The sequence below is a fragment of the Natator depressus genome, chromosome 18 (assembly GCF_965152275.1).
Source record: "Natator depressus isolate rNatDep1 chromosome 18, rNatDep2.hap1, whole genome shotgun sequence".
NCBI lineage: Eukaryota > Metazoa > Chordata > Testudines > Cheloniidae > Natator > Natator depressus.
In genome coordinates, this window is record NC_134251.1 from 686,663 (window position 1) to 704,186 (window position 17,524).

The 17,524-nt window shown below is 50.5% G+C and overlaps 1 protein-coding gene across 2 annotated transcripts in view; it reads right to left on the bottom strand.

Moving 5' to 3' along the window:
• ECE1 (endothelin converting enzyme 1) overlaps window positions 1–17,524 on the bottom strand; it is a 112,158-nt gene that overhangs the window by 2,336 nt on the left and 92,298 nt on the right. For both annotated transcript variants that reach the window (XM_074934002.1, XM_074934001.1), the window contains 11 exons: window positions 17,194–17,336; window positions 15,036–15,150; window positions 12,709–12,819; window positions 11,421–11,519; window positions 10,650–10,727; window positions 9,474–9,577; window positions 7,183–7,293; window positions 5,715–5,782; window positions 4,377–4,567; window positions 3,045–3,140; window positions 1,201–1,527 (listed from right to left, as the gene is read on the bottom strand). In XM_074934002.1, the coding sequence (XP_074790103.1) occupies window positions 1,351–1,527; window positions 3,045–3,140; window positions 4,377–4,567; window positions 5,715–5,782; window positions 7,183–7,293; window positions 9,474–9,577; window positions 10,650–10,727; window positions 11,421–11,519; window positions 12,709–12,819; window positions 15,036–15,150; window positions 17,194–17,336 (1,293 nt within the window). In that variant the 3' untranslated portion in view covers window positions 1,201–1,350. The remainder of the gene's footprint in view (window positions 1–1,200; window positions 1,528–3,044; window positions 3,141–4,376; window positions 4,568–5,714; window positions 5,783–7,182; window positions 7,294–9,473; window positions 9,578–10,649; window positions 10,728–11,420; window positions 11,520–12,708; window positions 12,820–15,035; window positions 15,151–17,193; window positions 17,337–17,524) is intronic.

The following is a 17,524-nucleotide window of genomic DNA, read 5'->3' on the forward strand; positions in this document are numbered from 1 at the left end:
CTGTTCTAAAGCAGTAAGACAAAGAGAGAGCTCATAATTTAATAATCTAGTGCAGCTGGCTGCCTTCCTCTCCCTTTGTATCCAGAAGTTAAAGATGGCCCAAGAAGGTTTAAAGTTACAATGCAGCTTTCACTATACCCAAGTACAGCTGCCTGGAGACAAGTTAGGTGGTGGCTGGGATCCCAGTGTATCCAAGTCACAGCGTGCTGCTCTTAGCTTGCTGCAGGGGGCAGGAGAAGAGAGAGGAGAGAGGAAACACCTTGTCACCAACTCAAGACAGATGGAAAGTTTATAGAATGAATGAATCTCTCTTTGGTTTCCTGTTCTGAGAGACTTTCTGTAATGGACCTTGTACATCAGCAGAGCTTAATATGGCTTCCAAGACCTGCAAGCGTTTGCCTGCAAATAAAGCTCTAGAGATATGTTCAGGGCCTGTCACCCAACTATAAGTGCATGCACCTCTCTCATGGCACTTACCCTCACCGTCTTCTACTGCTGCTCAATTCCAGCTAGCTACAGCTGGCTATTGCCGTCCTGGCTCTGAACAGACTCTTCCAACTGTGCACTGGACCAGTGTCCACAACGGACTAGAAGGGCAGTTCTTCAATCTTGTTAGCAACCCGAGGGGTTCAGTAAGAATCCTGGTCTCCAGGGCTGCAAAGTTAATTTGTTGCCTCAGTGACACCCTTCAGTCTCCTGTGTTTCAGTGGAATGGTCTCTACTGAAATTCTCATATCTAGTTGCACTACTTTTTTAAAAAAGTAATAAATATACTAATCCTTTTGCTTAAAAAAAAAAGGCTTTTAAATGCATTTTCCCTGAACTTTTCCAGTGTATTTCATAATGTTCAAAAATATTTTCCCAAAAATATATTTAAAAATATTTTATACACACACATATATATATATATATATGCACATGTGTCTCTGGAGAGATTAGTGTATGTTGGGCATATTTCGATACACAGTCAAACCAGTTATCACTTTCATCTGTGGGTCTCCCTTTATCAATTAGAAAAAGTCTTCAAGCCTGTGACAGGACAGGGGCTTAACTGTGTATGTGTAAATATGGGTCAAGGCATACAGACACATGCATATATACACACACCCTATGCAAGGTTTAAAAAAAAAAAAAAAAGACATTTCACAAGTGAGTGAGATTAAGAAAGGTTTTCACAGTAGATAGAATCGCAGATGATACCTAGAGCTCAGCGATCCATTCCTGCTGAGAGTTTGACAGTTCGTTGAAAGAAGAAACTGCCCTTTGAGCAGAGAGCCTGGGAAATTCAATTCTTGATGAAGGAACAATAAACCAAAAGTTGGTTTCCACTATTTCCTGGTCCTTTTCTTTTCACCAAACTTCACACTTCTTCTGGGGGTTCATAGGGGAGCCGGGAGGACAGTGGAAGTGCTCAGAGAACTCTTTGGAGTTGGAGATGGTACCAATGACTCGGAAACGTGATGGACTGTGCGGGTCAGTGATGAGTCCTTCGTGGGAGCTCTCCGGGGTGCGAACCGAACACCAGACCTGCAAATGCAAGGGAATAGGAGTTAGCTCAAGGGCTTCATTATAGCTGAAAAGTGTCTCTGTCCCAGCTATCATGACATATGGAAATCACAGATCTTCTTAAATAGGAGGAGTTTATTATAGGAAACAACAACTACTGATACAAACAAGTTTCCATGAAGCTTGAGTCCCAACTTGGTCTCCCTTGTTTACCAGCAACCACGCACTGGATCCACACATTGCACACACATCTGGAGGATGAATAGTGTGTTGTAAGTAACCTTATCATTACACCAGCAAAGGGGCTTCACCCAGAGACTTCTGCAACCTGAAGTTGTTCTACCTGCAGGAGTGTATATCTTACTTTGATGCAAAATGAGCATTATACTTGTCAAAATGCATCAAACAGCTGGCTTGTCAAGTCTGTTATCTTGCCTTTTACCAGATGCTTTAGAGCAGGGGTGGCCAATCTGTGGCTCCGGAGCCACATGTGGCTCTTCAGAAGTTAATATGCGGCTCCTTGTACAGGCATCGACTCCGGGGCTGGAGCTACCGGCGCCAACTTTCCAATGTGCTGGGGGGTGCTCACTGCTCAACCCCTGGCTCTGCCACGGGCCCTGCCCCCACTCCATCCCTTCCTACCCCCTCCCTTGTGCCTGACATGCCCTCACTCTTTCCCCTCCCCCCCGAGCCTCCTGCATGCCATGAAACAGCTGATTGGGAGGTGCGGGGAGGGAGGGGGAGGCACTGATCGGTGGGGCTGCCAGTGGGTGGGAGGCGCTGGGAGTGGGTGTGGGGGGAGCTGATGAGGGGCTGCTGATGTATTACTGTGGCTCTTTGGCAATGTACACTGGTAAATTCTGGCTTGTTTTCAGGCTCAGGTTGGCCACCCCTACTTTATAGGAAGGCAGGCTTTCCACACTGACTGTAATGCATCTCTCTCTTCACAATACATCAAGACTAATATTTGCTGCACTCCTCTGCCACTTGACGGGTCAGGAATCAGGGCCTGCAGCACAGCCAGTCTCTGGGCAACCTAATGAGTGCAGCTGACCGGTACGAGACTGCTTAATTGGCTATGCCACCTGATTGGCTGGAGAAGTCAGCAGATTGGCTCGTAAGCCTAACAGCAGCAGCAGTTCAGTGGTTGCTCAAAGCACTGGCCCATGACTGAGATAGCTCCTGCTCCTTCCTTCCCTGACTCCAGGTAATCCAGTTTTGACCCTCAGCTTTGGTTCCTGACTCATGCTTTGACACTAAGCTCTGGCCTCTGGTTCATGATTCCTACTGTGACCCTAGGTCTGATTGCGCACATCTCAGTCACTGATGTGGGGACTCAGTTCAGGAAAAGGAATGCCCTAGAACTTTGAAGGGGGTTTGGGAGGAGGTGAAGATGGGAGGGGCACTGCCACCCTACAAAGTGGAGTCTGCTGAAAATTGCATTCCCGCTAACCCAGCAGCTGGAGCCACTGCTATTCCCCAGCTCACACAGTGCACCTGGAGACAGAACAAAGGGTTGTGGGATGGCAGAGACTCACCTGGGCGAATCCCACAAAGAAGAGCTGGTTGTTGGAGAGGCCAAGTGTCGGCAAAGCCTCCTCATTCCCATTCTTCTTCACCCAGTTTTGATAAGCCTGTAGGCAGGAGAGAACAGAGGCTAACCTGCATCAGTAGAAGTACATAGTGGATGGAGTTAGAGGATGAGAGACACTCCCACTGCCTTGTGGGGGTACAAAATGCTGGTCCAGCTAGCCATGGGAGCATTAACCCTTAATGGACTAAACCGGTCCAGTCTCCATGGCACATGCTGGCAGGGAGGGAAATGTCAGCATTGCAAGAGTCTCCCCCGTGCCCATTTTCCATTTGGTCACAGAAAGCCAGAGACAAATCTAAGACAGCCCTAGGGGCTGTGAAGGGAAGAGAAAGCACAAAATAAACCCACCACTAGAGCTGAGTAAATAATTGACTTTTGGTTCAGGGGCTGACATGAAAAATCTAAAACAAAAATCTTTTCGGGTTGAATGAAATATATCATTGAACTCTAAAGAATTTCCCCCCTAAATTTTTTGTTGTGGCTAGTTTTTGGGGATTATTTACCTTTAAAAAAAATCTAGCTAAATTTCAACATGAAGCATCAGTCAAACTGCTTTGTTTAGAAAACACTGAAATGAACCGATTTGACTCTTTCATTTGTTTTCAGCTGAAACTATTTGCCAAATTTGAACCAAATCTGTGAATAATTTTGGTTGACCCCAAACTGTATTTTTTGGCAAATAAATGATTAATCCAAAAAGTTTTTCCTAGTTCTACCCGTGACACCCAGGATTATGTCTGGCCTACAGGAAACAAATCAAAATGGGGATCCATTGAGGTAGTGTGACATGTCAGAGTTGTGCAGGGAGAAACTTGTATCCAATCAAGGCAGACTCATCACCTCCTACCACATTTGCTACATTTGCCATTGCCAATGGGAGGATCTGGAGAGGAGTTAAAGCCTCTTCCAGTTAAAATGGTCAGGTTCTTCCCTCCCCTGAATCTCCTTCAAAAGCCCTCTCCTGCACATCCACCCTCTATGGGCTGTAGATTGTCAGGTCTACAATTTCCTGGTCCAAGGACAGCAGATCCCAAATCCAAGAGTCACCTGAAGACTTATATATGGTCATGGCCCACCCCTTTCCACAGATAGGACAGTGCCTAGAAAAGGAGCTCAGAATTTTACACTTTCTTAGAGCAATTCACCTTGCCATCACTGTCCTACCAGGAATCTCTCTCCAGCTATAGCATCAGGGGAAAGTCTAGGACTACAAAAGGATCCACACAGCCATGGCTGCAATGAGAGATACCAGACTGTGCCTGTACTAGACTCCTACCCGATACGCAGCTTTGAGGCCCCCGTTGTCAGCAATGTTCTCTCCCAGAGTGTGTTTGCCATTCACTGCCTCGCCGTTCACAGTGTAGTTGCTGTATTGTTCCACCATGCACTCAGTCTGCTGCTTGAAGGCCTCCACAGAGGAGTTCTTCCACCAAGGGCGCAGATTTCCATCTTTATCATACTCCCGCCCTGCAGAGGAGCAGACCAAGTGAAACACTGGAACTAGAAGATACTTCATCTGAGACGGCCTTTGGCAGAACCAAGCCTGTGTGTGTGGTGGGGGTGTTGTTTGAGATCAGAGCACACAATCTGTGGGCTTGGAGATGCGGTGAGTATACTAGCAATGGCATGGCCTCTTCAGAGAGGAGAAGCGAGTTCTGAGACCTCCTGAACTTATTGATCGTTATTTTATTGCACCACCATAAATCCCACAGGAAGAGATTGCGAACAGCTCTCTGTCCAGTGCAACAGATCATCACAAAATGCTTTTGGCGTTAGTAAGATACGCTCTTGTGACAGAGTGCAGGATGCAAACAGGTGAGCCTGCATTCTGATCACTTGAATAATAATTAGTTCCCCAGTAGGAAGCTGATGGGGTAATTACACAACCAAGCTGCCTGGCTGAACCAATTACCCTATCAGCCCTGGGCAATAAGTGGCGGTACAGCAAGGGGAAGGAAGGGGAGAGGGAGGAACAGGGCTAGTTGAGTCTTGCCAGACAGAGGTTCGGAACAAGGAGTCCTTGGTGACCCTCAGGCCCTGGTGAGAGGGCCAAAAGCCAGCTGAATATTGAAAACAGGCTGTTGCACAAGGACTGTTGTGAAATTGGTGCAGGAACACAAAATAAAAGGGCATGGTGAAGGCACAATCAAAGGAGTCAGTGTAGTTTCTGTGGGGAGAAGCTAGGAGAAGGGTCACACCCCATGACAGCCTGACTGTCCAATTTTAAGGCTTTCACCATTAATGAGCCACATGTAGGTTTCCTCATTCTGGCAGAAAAGCAGCAAAGAAAAACTCCTCTTGCCTTCTTTCAGCTAGTTAGATTTTTCCACCTCAGAGACTGGGCAGAGTCTCAGATGTCAAACATATTTAGACATTCTGGGCCAGATCTGTACCTGGTGTAGCTCCATGCAGGTCACTGGAGTTACACGAGGGATGGCTCTGGCCCATCTCACAAGATCCACTTTGAGAAGGCTCTTTGATACAGAGGGCCACCCGAGTTTAGTTTTGACTCCTGGCACTGGAAGCCTTTCAACAAAGAGGAGAACAGAGCTCCATCAGGAAGAGGAAGAGGGAGAGAAAGCAACAGGAAATAAGGTGTCTTCAGGTTGCCCACCTTGGTCATCAAAGGCATGAGTCAGCTCGTGGCCCACAACGACGCCAATGCCACCAAAGTTCAGTGCCCTGTGTGAGAAGGACAAAGAGTATTAGGATTCATGCTTCACTAAGGCCATTGCCTACTAATGTCTGCACACAGGCCCTGTGACTCTACCCACCGGAGCATTAGGGTAGGGGAACTGGACTAGGAGGCGGCTTTCACTTGGACTATGAGCTGCTCCTCATTACCCCACTTTTTTGCTCCTCTTGCCTTGGCTTCCCCCGTGGACAGAAAGAGTCCTAAGGAGACACCGAGCCCCATGTATATTGAAATTGTTACGTCTTCCTATTAACGCCAATTGCAAAATGAATCTGCTGCACTGCCAACCTCCATTAAACAGCTCTATGGTGTTTTCTGTAAATGACTGAAGTGCAGAGGGAAATCTGAACCTATTTTTAAAAAGCCCCCTTCATGCTCCACCGGGGGCAGCAGACAGTTCCAGCAATGGGACCTAGGAGAAGCTATGAAATCTGACGAAGTGGGTATGCATCCGACAAAGTGGATATTCACCCATGAAAGCTTATGCTCTAATATGTCTGTTAATCTATAAGGTGCCACAGGACTCTTTGCCGCTTTTATGAAATATAGAGTTGATCACAGAGCCCCTCAGGCCGTTGGACACCCAGCCACAAGGATAAATGTTCTGTGGCTTCTCTAGGCCCCAAATGAGCCACTTTGCAGCTAGCCAGGCATGTTTATTTCCATGATACCATTAGACACAAGACTGTATGAGCCCATAATGTTGCATGTCTAGCAGGTGCCAGCATAGAAGAACTAAGAAAGTGAAGGTGTGGCCTCATCCAGACTGGGAATCATGGGGATGGTGCCTTTCCTCAGTTTTGCTGGGTTTCCCTCCATCTTGCACAGACCTGTCACTAGGCCACCTTCTATTGGTCTGTCCTACTGTTCTATTGGACCTGGCCAGAGAGATGCCTTACCTGTTAATGGGGAGGGCGGCACAAGACGGGGAGGGGTCAAAAATGGTTGCGAATCCCTCACTGTCTCCTTAGGCAAGAGGCCTGACAAAAGGGGGAACCTTAGACTAACTCGGGGGGAAAGATCCAGATCCTGTGCTGAAAGAGCACACATCCACCACTGTCCCTGGCAAAGCTGGCAGCTCTTTGTGCACTGGCATCAAGATCCACGGAGTCTCCTAGCATGAGTCTGGCAGAGCCAGTGCAATCTCTCTGAGCCTCAGCACTCCTCCCCGGCTGTTTTCTAGCCCCCAGCTCAGGAAAGGACCCTCCTTAGCTACTGATGATTGTAGACCAGGATACAGAGGTGTGTGAGGCATCCACCATCTTCCAACTGGGCTGCCGCCGACAGAGTCCCCACTCCGCATCCCCCTCCAGCTTAGGGGGCAGGGTGGAGTGGGGAAAGAACACTGGGAGAGGGGGGCAGCAGATGAGCAAGAGGATGTTCGTACTTGGGGGAGGTGCGGGTGTAGAAAGGAGCCTGCAGGATCCCGGCTGGGAACACAATCTCATTCTTGGTGGGGGAGTAGTAGGCGTTCACTGTTGGAGGGGTCATACTCCACCTGCAGGAGACAAAGGGGATTGTCATTACAGCCAGGCTGGAAGGTGCATACCCCTCTCACGTTGGGAGATTGGCACAAGGCACAGGTATTTCCTGGCCTCCCCCACAGTCCCCTGAAGCTTCCTAGGATACCTAGCAACTACAGGAACATATATGGCAATCAGGGCCATGGGCAAGGACTGCAGGATTCACTGTCGCAGACCAAGGAACAGTCAGAGACAAAGAACCACCGAATCTTCAGCCAATGAAGAAAGCTGCAGAAATACGGATGCCTGAAGAAAGTGTAATACTCCTACTGTCCACGAGAGGGAACCAGAGCACTAAAGTATTTTGACCAGATGGGGATACAGATGTCAGCCAGTCACATAACACACACCTCCCTCCTAGTATAACTCTTGGGTGGGGAGGTCTGAGCAGGGAGTTCCTTGTTGGGCAGGCTTGTTGCATCATCTCTCCCAGGTCCTTGCCTGCTCACTTCTTTTGAGAAAACAGGAAAGATATTTACAAAAGATTGTAAAGCTTCTGGAGCAGTCACAGTCTTTGTTCTACATTTGTACAGCACCTAGCACAATGCCTGGGGTTCCTAGGTGCTCCCAAAATACAAATAAATTAATAATAATTATTCCTGCACTCTCCCTGCTCTCAATGCTATCTCCAGCAAACATGGAGGGGAGATATGCATGTGTCTGAAGGTTAGGGTTGGTTGAGTATGCTGGTTTTGCTGAGGAAATAGGGTTTTAACTGTATTATGCAACTCAGAGATTTTGTAAAGACTATGTAGGCACAAGGTGAAGAGAAGGTTACTCACCTTGTGCAGTAACTGAGGTTCTTCGAGATGTGTGTCCCTGTGGGTGCTCCACTTCAGATGGCAGTGTGTCCCGGTGCTGTCAATCGGAGATTTTGTCAACAGTGTCTGGTTGGGGTGTGTGTGCGCAGTAACTGTCTCATGGCGGCACTGATGCCTCTTCTGGCATGCGCATGCCCTGACCCCCTCAGTTCCTTCTCTACCGTGGAGTTGATTCTTACTCCAAAGCAGATGGGAGGATGGTGGGTAGTGGAGCACCCACAGGGCCACACATCTCGAAGAACCTCAGTTACTGCACAAGGTGAGTAACCTTCTCTTCTTCATCAAGTGGTGTCCCTGTGGGTGCTCCACTTCAGGTGAATGTAGAGCAGTGCCCTCATGTGGATGGAAGGGGCTTCGGAGTTGATTGTGTAGCTACTGCTAGGACTGTGCAGCCTAATTTAGCATCTGCTCTCGAGCTAAGCATGATTGCGTAATGATCGGCGACAGTGTGTTCGAATGCCCACATAGCTGCTCTGAATATGTCAAGGACGAGCATGTTGTGCGGGAATGCTTCCAACCTGATATTCTATGAAAAACCATCTACTTAAATCCAAGCTTAAACTAACTATTAACAATATAAGTACTATCCTAAATATCTAAAATCTAATCTAATCTAAATCTAATTTTTTTGCTATAGGTAGAGAGCTAACGGACTCCATCTAAAGCCAAGGATGGCGTCAGCACCGCCACGAGACAGCTACTGTGCACGTGCGCCCCAACCAGACACTGCTAACAAAATCTCCGATTGACGGTGCCGGGACGCACTGCCACCTGAAGTCGAGCACCCACAGGGACAGCACTTGATGAAGAAGAGAGACCTTAGCTGAGTTCCCAAGGCTCTAATGGATGTAAATCAGACCTTAGCACTATGCTTGATTTTTGCGGTCTGGAGAAGAGAGGTATTCTAGAGGCTGCTCCGAGCTCTGTGCACCGTTGGGGTGAGGAGCAGTTTGTGAGTAGTACCAATAGCAGCCCATGGGAGAGCAGAAGTACTCCTAGGTGTTCCAGTTAGCAAACGGACCAGCTATACATGTGTTCTGAGCACAATCACTGAGACGATGGAAAGGGATGGATTTTTGTTTTGCTATCAGCGGTTCTGGAACTGGATGCCGTAGAGATTTTAGTCCCTAGATCAATGTGCTGTAGCATCATTATGGAAGAAGTCAAACCAAGTTACTGGTCAGACTGTGGCTGAGTTACACAGCACTGAGTCCCCAGGTTGTGTAAATATGTTGAAACTAATTGTATAATCTAGGGCCTAGAGTATGTCCCCACGTCTCAGAGGAGACTCCCCCAACCCCTAGCAGGGAAAGGCAGGGCAGGGGAGGACTTACTGGTCCCGATTTGGAGGTTTCCGGAGTTGGTCAGCGGCCACTCGGGCAGAGAAGTTATAAAATTGCATGACGTTCTCGAAGTAGAGACTGGAGACAGCTTCATACTGCAAAACCCAAACCCATCAGTCCTGGAGAGAGAGCCACCAGTGTGACCCGAGACCAGTATCCCCTGCTGTTATTGTCTGCACCCTGCAGCTGTCTGGCTAGGGGCTCATACAGTGCCCATCACTACAGTATCTGAGTGCATCGCAGAGTGGCATCTGTACCTTGCAAACAGGTCTCAAAGGTTTGCAATGGGCAGCTGTTCTTCTGTCTCTAGGCATCTAACATACAGTGTCCCTCAGGGCTCAGCCTCACCCCGTTCCTAGGAATGCTGACGTTTGGCGATAGGACAGCATGAGGACACACTGCAGACTCCAGGGCTGTCCACAGGCAGATAACACCCAGCTCCACTCTCTTCCCAGCAAGCCCTGACCAAAGAGTTCACTCACGGACTGTGGGGACGACCTAGACCAGTAGTTCTCAACCTATTTATATGCGGCCCAGAAAGTGTTAGCCGGTCTGCAGTTTGAGAAACACTGTGCCCCCCACCCATAAACCCCTATGCTCAGTGCCCTCAGACCCCTCCATAGAATGAGCCAGGAGTGGTGCGTGGTGACCATGACCCCCGCTGTGGGAGTGGGTGGGGGGCTGCTAGGACCCTGACCACTGGACCCCACCGTTGGGGGTGTGTGTGTGTGGCAGCCAGCTGCCTGGACCCTGAGCCCCGCCGTGCAGCAAGGGGGCTGGGAGCGCGGACCCCTGAGCCTGCCACGTGGAAGGGGAGCCAGGAGTCCTCTCCACAGGGCAATAGGAAGTGGAGAAGAGTTTCTCCTTTTAGAAGGAACCCAGTCTTAAATTCATCAAGTGCCCAGATACTGCAGTGATGGGGGCCCTAAACACATGCAACAATAATAAGAGACTTTGGCAATATTAAGTTTCTTGGCCGCAGATCAATTGGTTTAGGACACATTTTGAATCATGGAGGTTTAATTTTGAGGCTGGTCTATTTGTAAGGGCTACTGTATCAGAATTTCACATGGGGCAGAAGTTTCCCCAGTGGATTCCTACAGTGGGGGGCAAGAGAGGAGCAGTAGAGGAAACTCAGACATGGGAGTGTGTAGCCAATCAACTCACATCATGAAACACCTTGTCCAGCTCCTTGGGATCCAGGATAAACTTGGGGTAGCCAATCATGTCATAGATTGCATCTGCCTGGGTTGAAGTTGGAAAGAGAGAAGAGTAATTTATAAGGGTCGCACAAGGCTGTTCCTCTGATCTGTGCACATCCTGTGGGTTTGTTCAGGGTAGGTGGGGAAAGAGTCCAGCGTGACCACAGGGCTCTAATTCCAAGGGCTGTCACACATGGTAATCTCAAGTTCCTTACTTTCCGTCCAGATCTGTGTCACTCCCCACAACTCACTTCTATTGCTGAAAATTATTTGCATCAGATATGCAGGCTCCTGGAACCATGGCCACGGAGAGGGGGGTTTACATGGATGGAAGGGATCCCACATAATTTTTAACTTTCTTGCATGAATAATCGGTGTCCCCCTCATTTTGAGTCTTTTCCATGTGTCACCTACTGGAGCCTAGCCTTGTTAGGCAGAGAGGTCTACACACGTTTATGGGATCACAAATCTTGGGTTACTGGGATTTACAATTTACGGTGTTTAGACGATCATGGCCCTGGACCCCTGCAGGCTAGCAAGGCAACAGCCAAGGATGGGTAATAAATACTGAAAACAAATTAACGTGAGAGCTCCCCAGCTCTGAGGAGGCAAAAGGAAAATGCCAAGATCTGCTTGAAACCAGTTGGAATCTCATGATGGAAATGCTAGGGGCTGTACAGAGCTCCCCCAAGGCACGGAGTGAGGGGAGACTGTGCCTTGCTTAAACACCACTAGCCTTCTCCTTGGCAGATTTCCTCGTCTCTTCATCCATCCACTGCAGAGTAGCCAGGCTTTCCTCAAAGGCAGTTTTAATCTCTGTAATCATTTCCTCGGCCTAGACAAAATAAGAGGTCTTGTGTCAGCTGGAAGCCCAAATATTTACCCTGCTCAACAGGATCAAAGACTAAGTAAAAGTCTCTTGAAATAGCTGTGGGCAGATAGAAACAACCCCCACCAGACCCAGCTGTAGACAGGATGTGAAGGGCCCAGATGCTTGGGGTGCTGTCCAGAATTCACTCCTAAAAACATGACCTACTTTGAAACTGCTAGATTGCAACAATGAACTAGTGGCTTGGTTCTTGTTTGGGACCCACACGTAGCCGTGGAGAAGCAAACGCCCCCCAGAGCAGAGCTGCTGCTGATGGGAGGATGCCACTGCAGGACACAAGAAGGTCAAGATGGCTCAAGTGCCATTAGGTGCAATGGGGGCTGGTGTACGTGTGTGCTGGGCTCTGCCAAAAGAAGGACAAACGTAGGTCAGAAAAAGAAAGTGGGTTTTGATCATCTAGCCAGGAGGCTGTAAGGATGAGGTGAGTTAAGTAGGTCACTGAGAGCATAAGGGACATTATGGAGGGAGCCTTAAGTGTGCAGCCTCTCCAGCTTTGGTGAGATCTGCTCCTAGGGCATGGCCTGTAACCCTGCAGCATGTAATGACAATCCGGCATGTCCATTTGGGACAATGTCCTCAGTCTGCTGCACTGGATAGTCTGGGGATGAGATAGATGGTCCCTTTCCAAACAGAAGAACTGCATTTCATCTCCCAAGAAATGGCATGGAGCAGTGGGTAGGGCACAGGATTAGGAGCCAGAGGATCTAGGTTCTGCTCCAGCTCTGCTGCTAACTCACTGTGTGACCTTGGACCAGTCATGTCCCTCTGTACCTCAGTTTCCCCATCTAGGAAATGGCAAGAGCTCCCTGTGAAGAGCTACAGAAACACTAGGGATTTCTCTTCTCCCCATTATACAGGTTTGGTGGTGGCAGGGGCTAGGCAGCAGTTAGTTGCTGGAGCTGTGACTGATTCGGGGCACACCACCAACCCTTTTCCTCCACCCCCAGACACAGATTTTCCAGAGGCATTTATGGGGTCCACAGTGTGCTGTTGTTTGAAGCTTTAAACACCATGTTGGGGAGTTTCACTTTCACATGCAAGGTGACTCGAGAGACAGTAAATCCATCTGGCTCTAGAGTCACTCCTCACTGGCCTGCGAGCCAGCCCAGTAATCCAGTAGGAGGTGGGGACGTACTATTTTCTTGCTGTCCTCTGCAAACGTGGCTTTAACAAACATGGCTCCCAGCGCAAAGCCCAGGCTGTTGTCTGTGTCGCTGACGCAGAACTTCCAGCGTGGCAGACAGGTCTGTGGGGGGAGAAGAGTCAATGATTAAACCAGTTACTCCTGCACCCTGCCAGACACAGGTCTTGCAGAGAGGTCTCTGACACAGGGCTGGGAGCCGTGGGTTAAACAGCAGAGGGTGCTTTCAGTGCACCAGCTACGGAGGAGGAGCTGGGGGTCCTGCTTAGCCAAGCCACGGAAGGAGAGGCACAGAAGGGGGGGCTCTGTGTGTGTGGGGGATTGTGTGGGGACAGAAGGGCACTTGTGCGTGTGTGTGGGGAAAGAATACTGCTTAGCCAAGGCAGGAAGCCAGGCCCGCTGACAGCAATTCCGGGTCCCAGGGCAGAATAGTCAGTGGGCCCCCTCGCACACACAAGCCGCGCCTGCGCGGACAGGGTCCACCTGAATTTTGGGTGGTGCCCAGAGAACTGCCAGCTCTGCTGATGGGTGCGCTCTGCCGGCACGGCCAGGGCTCCCACATGCCCGCCCGGTAGGGCTGCCAACGGTCTAATCACGCAAACCCAAAGACCACTGCCCCGCCCCCTGCCCCTTCCCTTCCCTGAGACCACGCTCCGGCCCACCCCTTCTCCGAGGCCCTGCCCCCTGCTCACTCCACCCCCCTCCCTCTGTCGCTCACTCTCCCCCACCCTCACTCACTTTCACCAGGCTGGGGCAGGGGGTTGGTGTGTGGGCTCTGGAAGGGAGTTTGGGTGCAGGAATCATAGAATATCAGGGTTAGAAGGGACCTCAGGAGGTCATCTAGTCCAACCCCTTGCTCAAAGCAGGACCAATCCCCAATCAAATTGGGAGGGGGTGTGGGGTGCAGGCTCTGGGAGGCAGTTTGGGTGCAGGCTCTAGACTGGGGCAGGGGGTGAGGAGGTTGGCGCTTACCTTGGGTGGCTCCCGAAAGCGACCGGGACACCCCTCTGGCAGCAGCTCCCAGGGGGTCCTCCGCGCACTGCCAATGGGAGCTGCAGCGTCTGCGCTCAGGGCGGGGGCAGCGTGCAGAGACCCCCCCCCTCCCCAGGAGCCACAGGGACATCAGCTACTTCTGGGAGCGGTGCGGAGTGAGGGTGGGCAGGAAGCAGGTTTAAATCGCTCGGGACTCTGGGCAATTGCCCCCTTTGCTCCCCACTGTCGGCGGGCCTGCAGGAAGCAGAGGGGATCTCGCCTCCCGCTCTCCCTTACTTTAGCCATGAGAGTTTCAGAGAGACACTCCCATCACTCAAGGCTGCTAAGGCCTCTCTTTCGCGCCCCTGAGATGGTAATTTCTATGCCCTGCTGTCCCATTCCTTCCTCCCACCCTCCCACCATGGGACTGGGTGAGTGCCTGCCCCCCAGGACCACATGAGGCCCAGAGGCTCCCCTGTCTTGCCATCTCCTTCCCCTCGGAGGTGCAGACAAAACCAGTCTCATGCCTTGTCCGAGTGCTTCAGAGGCTGCTCTTATCTCAGCATGATAAGAGCAGTCATCCAGGTGATCCTGGATGGATTTGCAGTTCAGCCAGGCTGGGCCAGACTGCAAAATAACTCCTCCCTCTTCCAGGCATCTGGTCCTAACCGCTTGCCTGGGAAGAAGTCAGGGTTCCAGGGACTGTGAGTGGGCTGGGAAGTCATTTCACAGGCTGGTTGGAGGAGGGAGCGACCCTGCTCCACTCTTACAGTGGTATTCGGCAGCTCTGTGGTGCAACCTCCCGCACTTCACAAAGAGCTCCGTGCAGTGGGTGGGGACCCTATATCTTTGGACAGCTGGATCCATTGTGAAACGACTGAGGTGGCCTCCGCCAGTCTTTAGTGAGGAGGCAGAGGCAAGGCAAGTGACTGCATGGGGCCAGGCACCCCACCCAAACTCTGCAACTCTTGGGCCAGCACTCTCTACAGCCAGCAGCAGGGAACTGCCCTGTGCCAGGCCTTCCCGCAGCGGGGAGGAAATGGAGGAATTTCTGCCCTTTCCTCCATGCCAACAGCTTGCGGCCCGGCCAAATCAGAAGGGCAGCCCCCCGTAAACGGAAAGCCCATGTCTCCTCCTACGTATGGATGAAGCTGTGGAGCACCTCCATCACCGTGGGAAGTGGGAGCCCTTTGGAGCGACCTGCTAGGCTGAAGGAGAGCAGCCTGGAAGATTTTAAGCTAGGAGGCACAGTGATTTGGGGGTGGGGACTGAAGACTGTCTTGGGTAATGACGCGTGTTTTGTTATTTAGTTTCTCTCCCTTCTCCCCTTTGTTCCCCCACAGACTCGCCTTCTTGGTCCCATACATGACTTCCATGAACTTCTCCTCTGCATCCTGGAAACGCTGGTCCAGGAAGGAGCTGGTTTTTCTCACCAGGTTCCAGATCATGTAGCTGTTCAGGAGGCTGCAATGGAAAAGAGAATTAAAAGATTTTCTACAAAACATGGAAGTTCCCAACTATTCTATGCAGTCGAGTCCCCCCCGACCTTTGTTGTTCTGCTCTACAAGGGGGTCAGCCATTTGGTCCCTGTGACAGGGTGCTGGGAATCAGCCACTGACCCACTAGCTCTCTGGTCACTGTTTAATCAGTCAGGCCCACTGCGAGGGCCTGATTAAGGAGAGGAGTTCCCCATTACCAGATCAGACTGGGGGAGAGAAGCTAATGAGCTAATTAGCCCATGAACAAGGAGACTGGATAAAAAGCAGAGGAAGGAAGTGCAAGGGGAGGAGAAGCAGAAGAAATAGCGGCTAGCAGGGCCTGACCAAGGGGAGTTCTCTGGAAGGAGGGACCAGTTCCCCGCCCCCAGCTTCTGGAGAAGGGGTTAGAAAGTTGAGATATGGTGTATAAAAGTGTGGAGATACTGCTGTGTATGGATGGAGGGGTTAAAACACTGCAAATAAACTACACAGGGGTGTTTGCGAGGAAGAAGGTCTTTGCATCGGCAGTCAGATGTTTGGCTGCATGTGTGTTCTCTCTGTGTGCCATTCCACCTCTGCGCAGACAGATTCTGTGACCTTGCACGCAGACAGAGAGAGCTGGACATCTGCCCACAGCCTGGCTTTTGCTAACTTTGCTTTATATCAGCAAAGCTTGCCCACTACTTTAGTTCAGGCCTCATACCAGACCTCTTATACAAGGGCTTATATCTTAGGCTCTCTTTCTACTACAGCAAAAGAAAGAGGGTGGGAGCACTCGGTGCCCTGGCACAGTATCTGGTGCCCTAAGGGAGGGATTCTGCTCTGACTTACAGTGTCCCAAAGTGTCCCAAAACTTTTCCGGTCCCCCTCCCCCAAACATGGCCTCCTGATGCAAACAGCACAGAAGCATTGGTAGCACTGTGAACGGCTGCACTTGGACTCCTGGGTTCCAAGGCCACCTCTGGCTGGCCAAGGCCTGGTCTACACTACAAAGTTAGGACGACTCAGCTATGTGAAAAATCCACACCCATGAGCGACATAGTTAAGCTGACCCAAATCCTGGTGTAAACAGTGCTAGGTCAACGGAAGAGGTGAATTACTTATGCCACTGGGAGAACCCCTGCTGTTGCTGTAGGTAGTGTCTACACTGAAGCACTACAGCGGTGTAGCTGTGTCACTGTAGCATTTCTAGTGTGGATAAACCCAGCATCCCTGAGGGAGTGGCTAGGGTATGGCATTATACTTAAGGCTGTGTCATAGAATCATAGAATATCAGGGTTGGAAGGGACCTCAGGAGGTCATCTAGTCCAACCCCCTGCCCCAATATTTGCCTCAGATCCCTAAATGGCCCCCTCAAGGATTGAACTCACAACCCTGGGTTTAGCAGGCCAATGATCAAACCACTGAGCTATCCCTCCCACTTATGTCAGCAAAACTTAAGTCACTCAGGGGGATGAATATTCCACCCCCACCGAGAGACATACATTATGCCGGCATAGCATTAGTGCGCACATTTCTATGTCAGCAGGAGAGCTTCTCCTGCCAACATAGCTACTGCCGCTCGTTGGGGGTGGATTAATTATGTCGATAGGAGAGCTCTCTCCCGTCGAGCAGCTACACGGGAGACCTCAGAGCAGTGTAGCTATGCCGCTGTAAACTCTCTAGTGTAGACATAGCCTAAGGCTACAGGAGAGCTTCTCCTGATGACATAGCTTCTGCAGCTTGCGGAGGGGTTTTTTTAATGCCAGCGGGAGAGAGCCCCCTGTTGGCATACAGCCTCTTCACAGACACGCTGCAGCTGTATTCGTACAGCTGGGCTGCTGCAGCGCCGTATGCATAGACATACCCCGAGTGGCACCTTGCTCCGTAAGCCCCCTCTGATGTGGGAGAGATGTGATTGGTGGAGAGGTTATTGCCATCTCTTGCAGGGTATAACAGTACCGTACCCTAAGTGTTTCTTGGTATGCGGACTGGATCCTGCACGATGTTTCCTATACCTGCATTGCCATTCAGAGGTAAGAGCTCTCACCATCTGTCCGTGGCTTGGATGAGGCTGGAGACCTGCTCCAAGTACTCTTTGGCATAGACCACCACTGGCTCGGATTCATTGAGTTCCACTGGGTAGAACACAGTGGTGAGGAAAGGCATCCAATTGATAGCTGGCGCCAGGTTCTGGAAGAGAGGCAGAGGTAAAGAACTATATATTGCCCACCCAATGAGACACAGTGCACAGGAGGCAGGGCTAAGTTACCTGGACAGACTGTTAGCCCAAGGCCAGTCTGCAGGGCAGCTACGATCCCTGGCTATATGTGTCCTTTAAATACACCTTCACTCCAAAGGCATGAATTAAAGCATGTGTT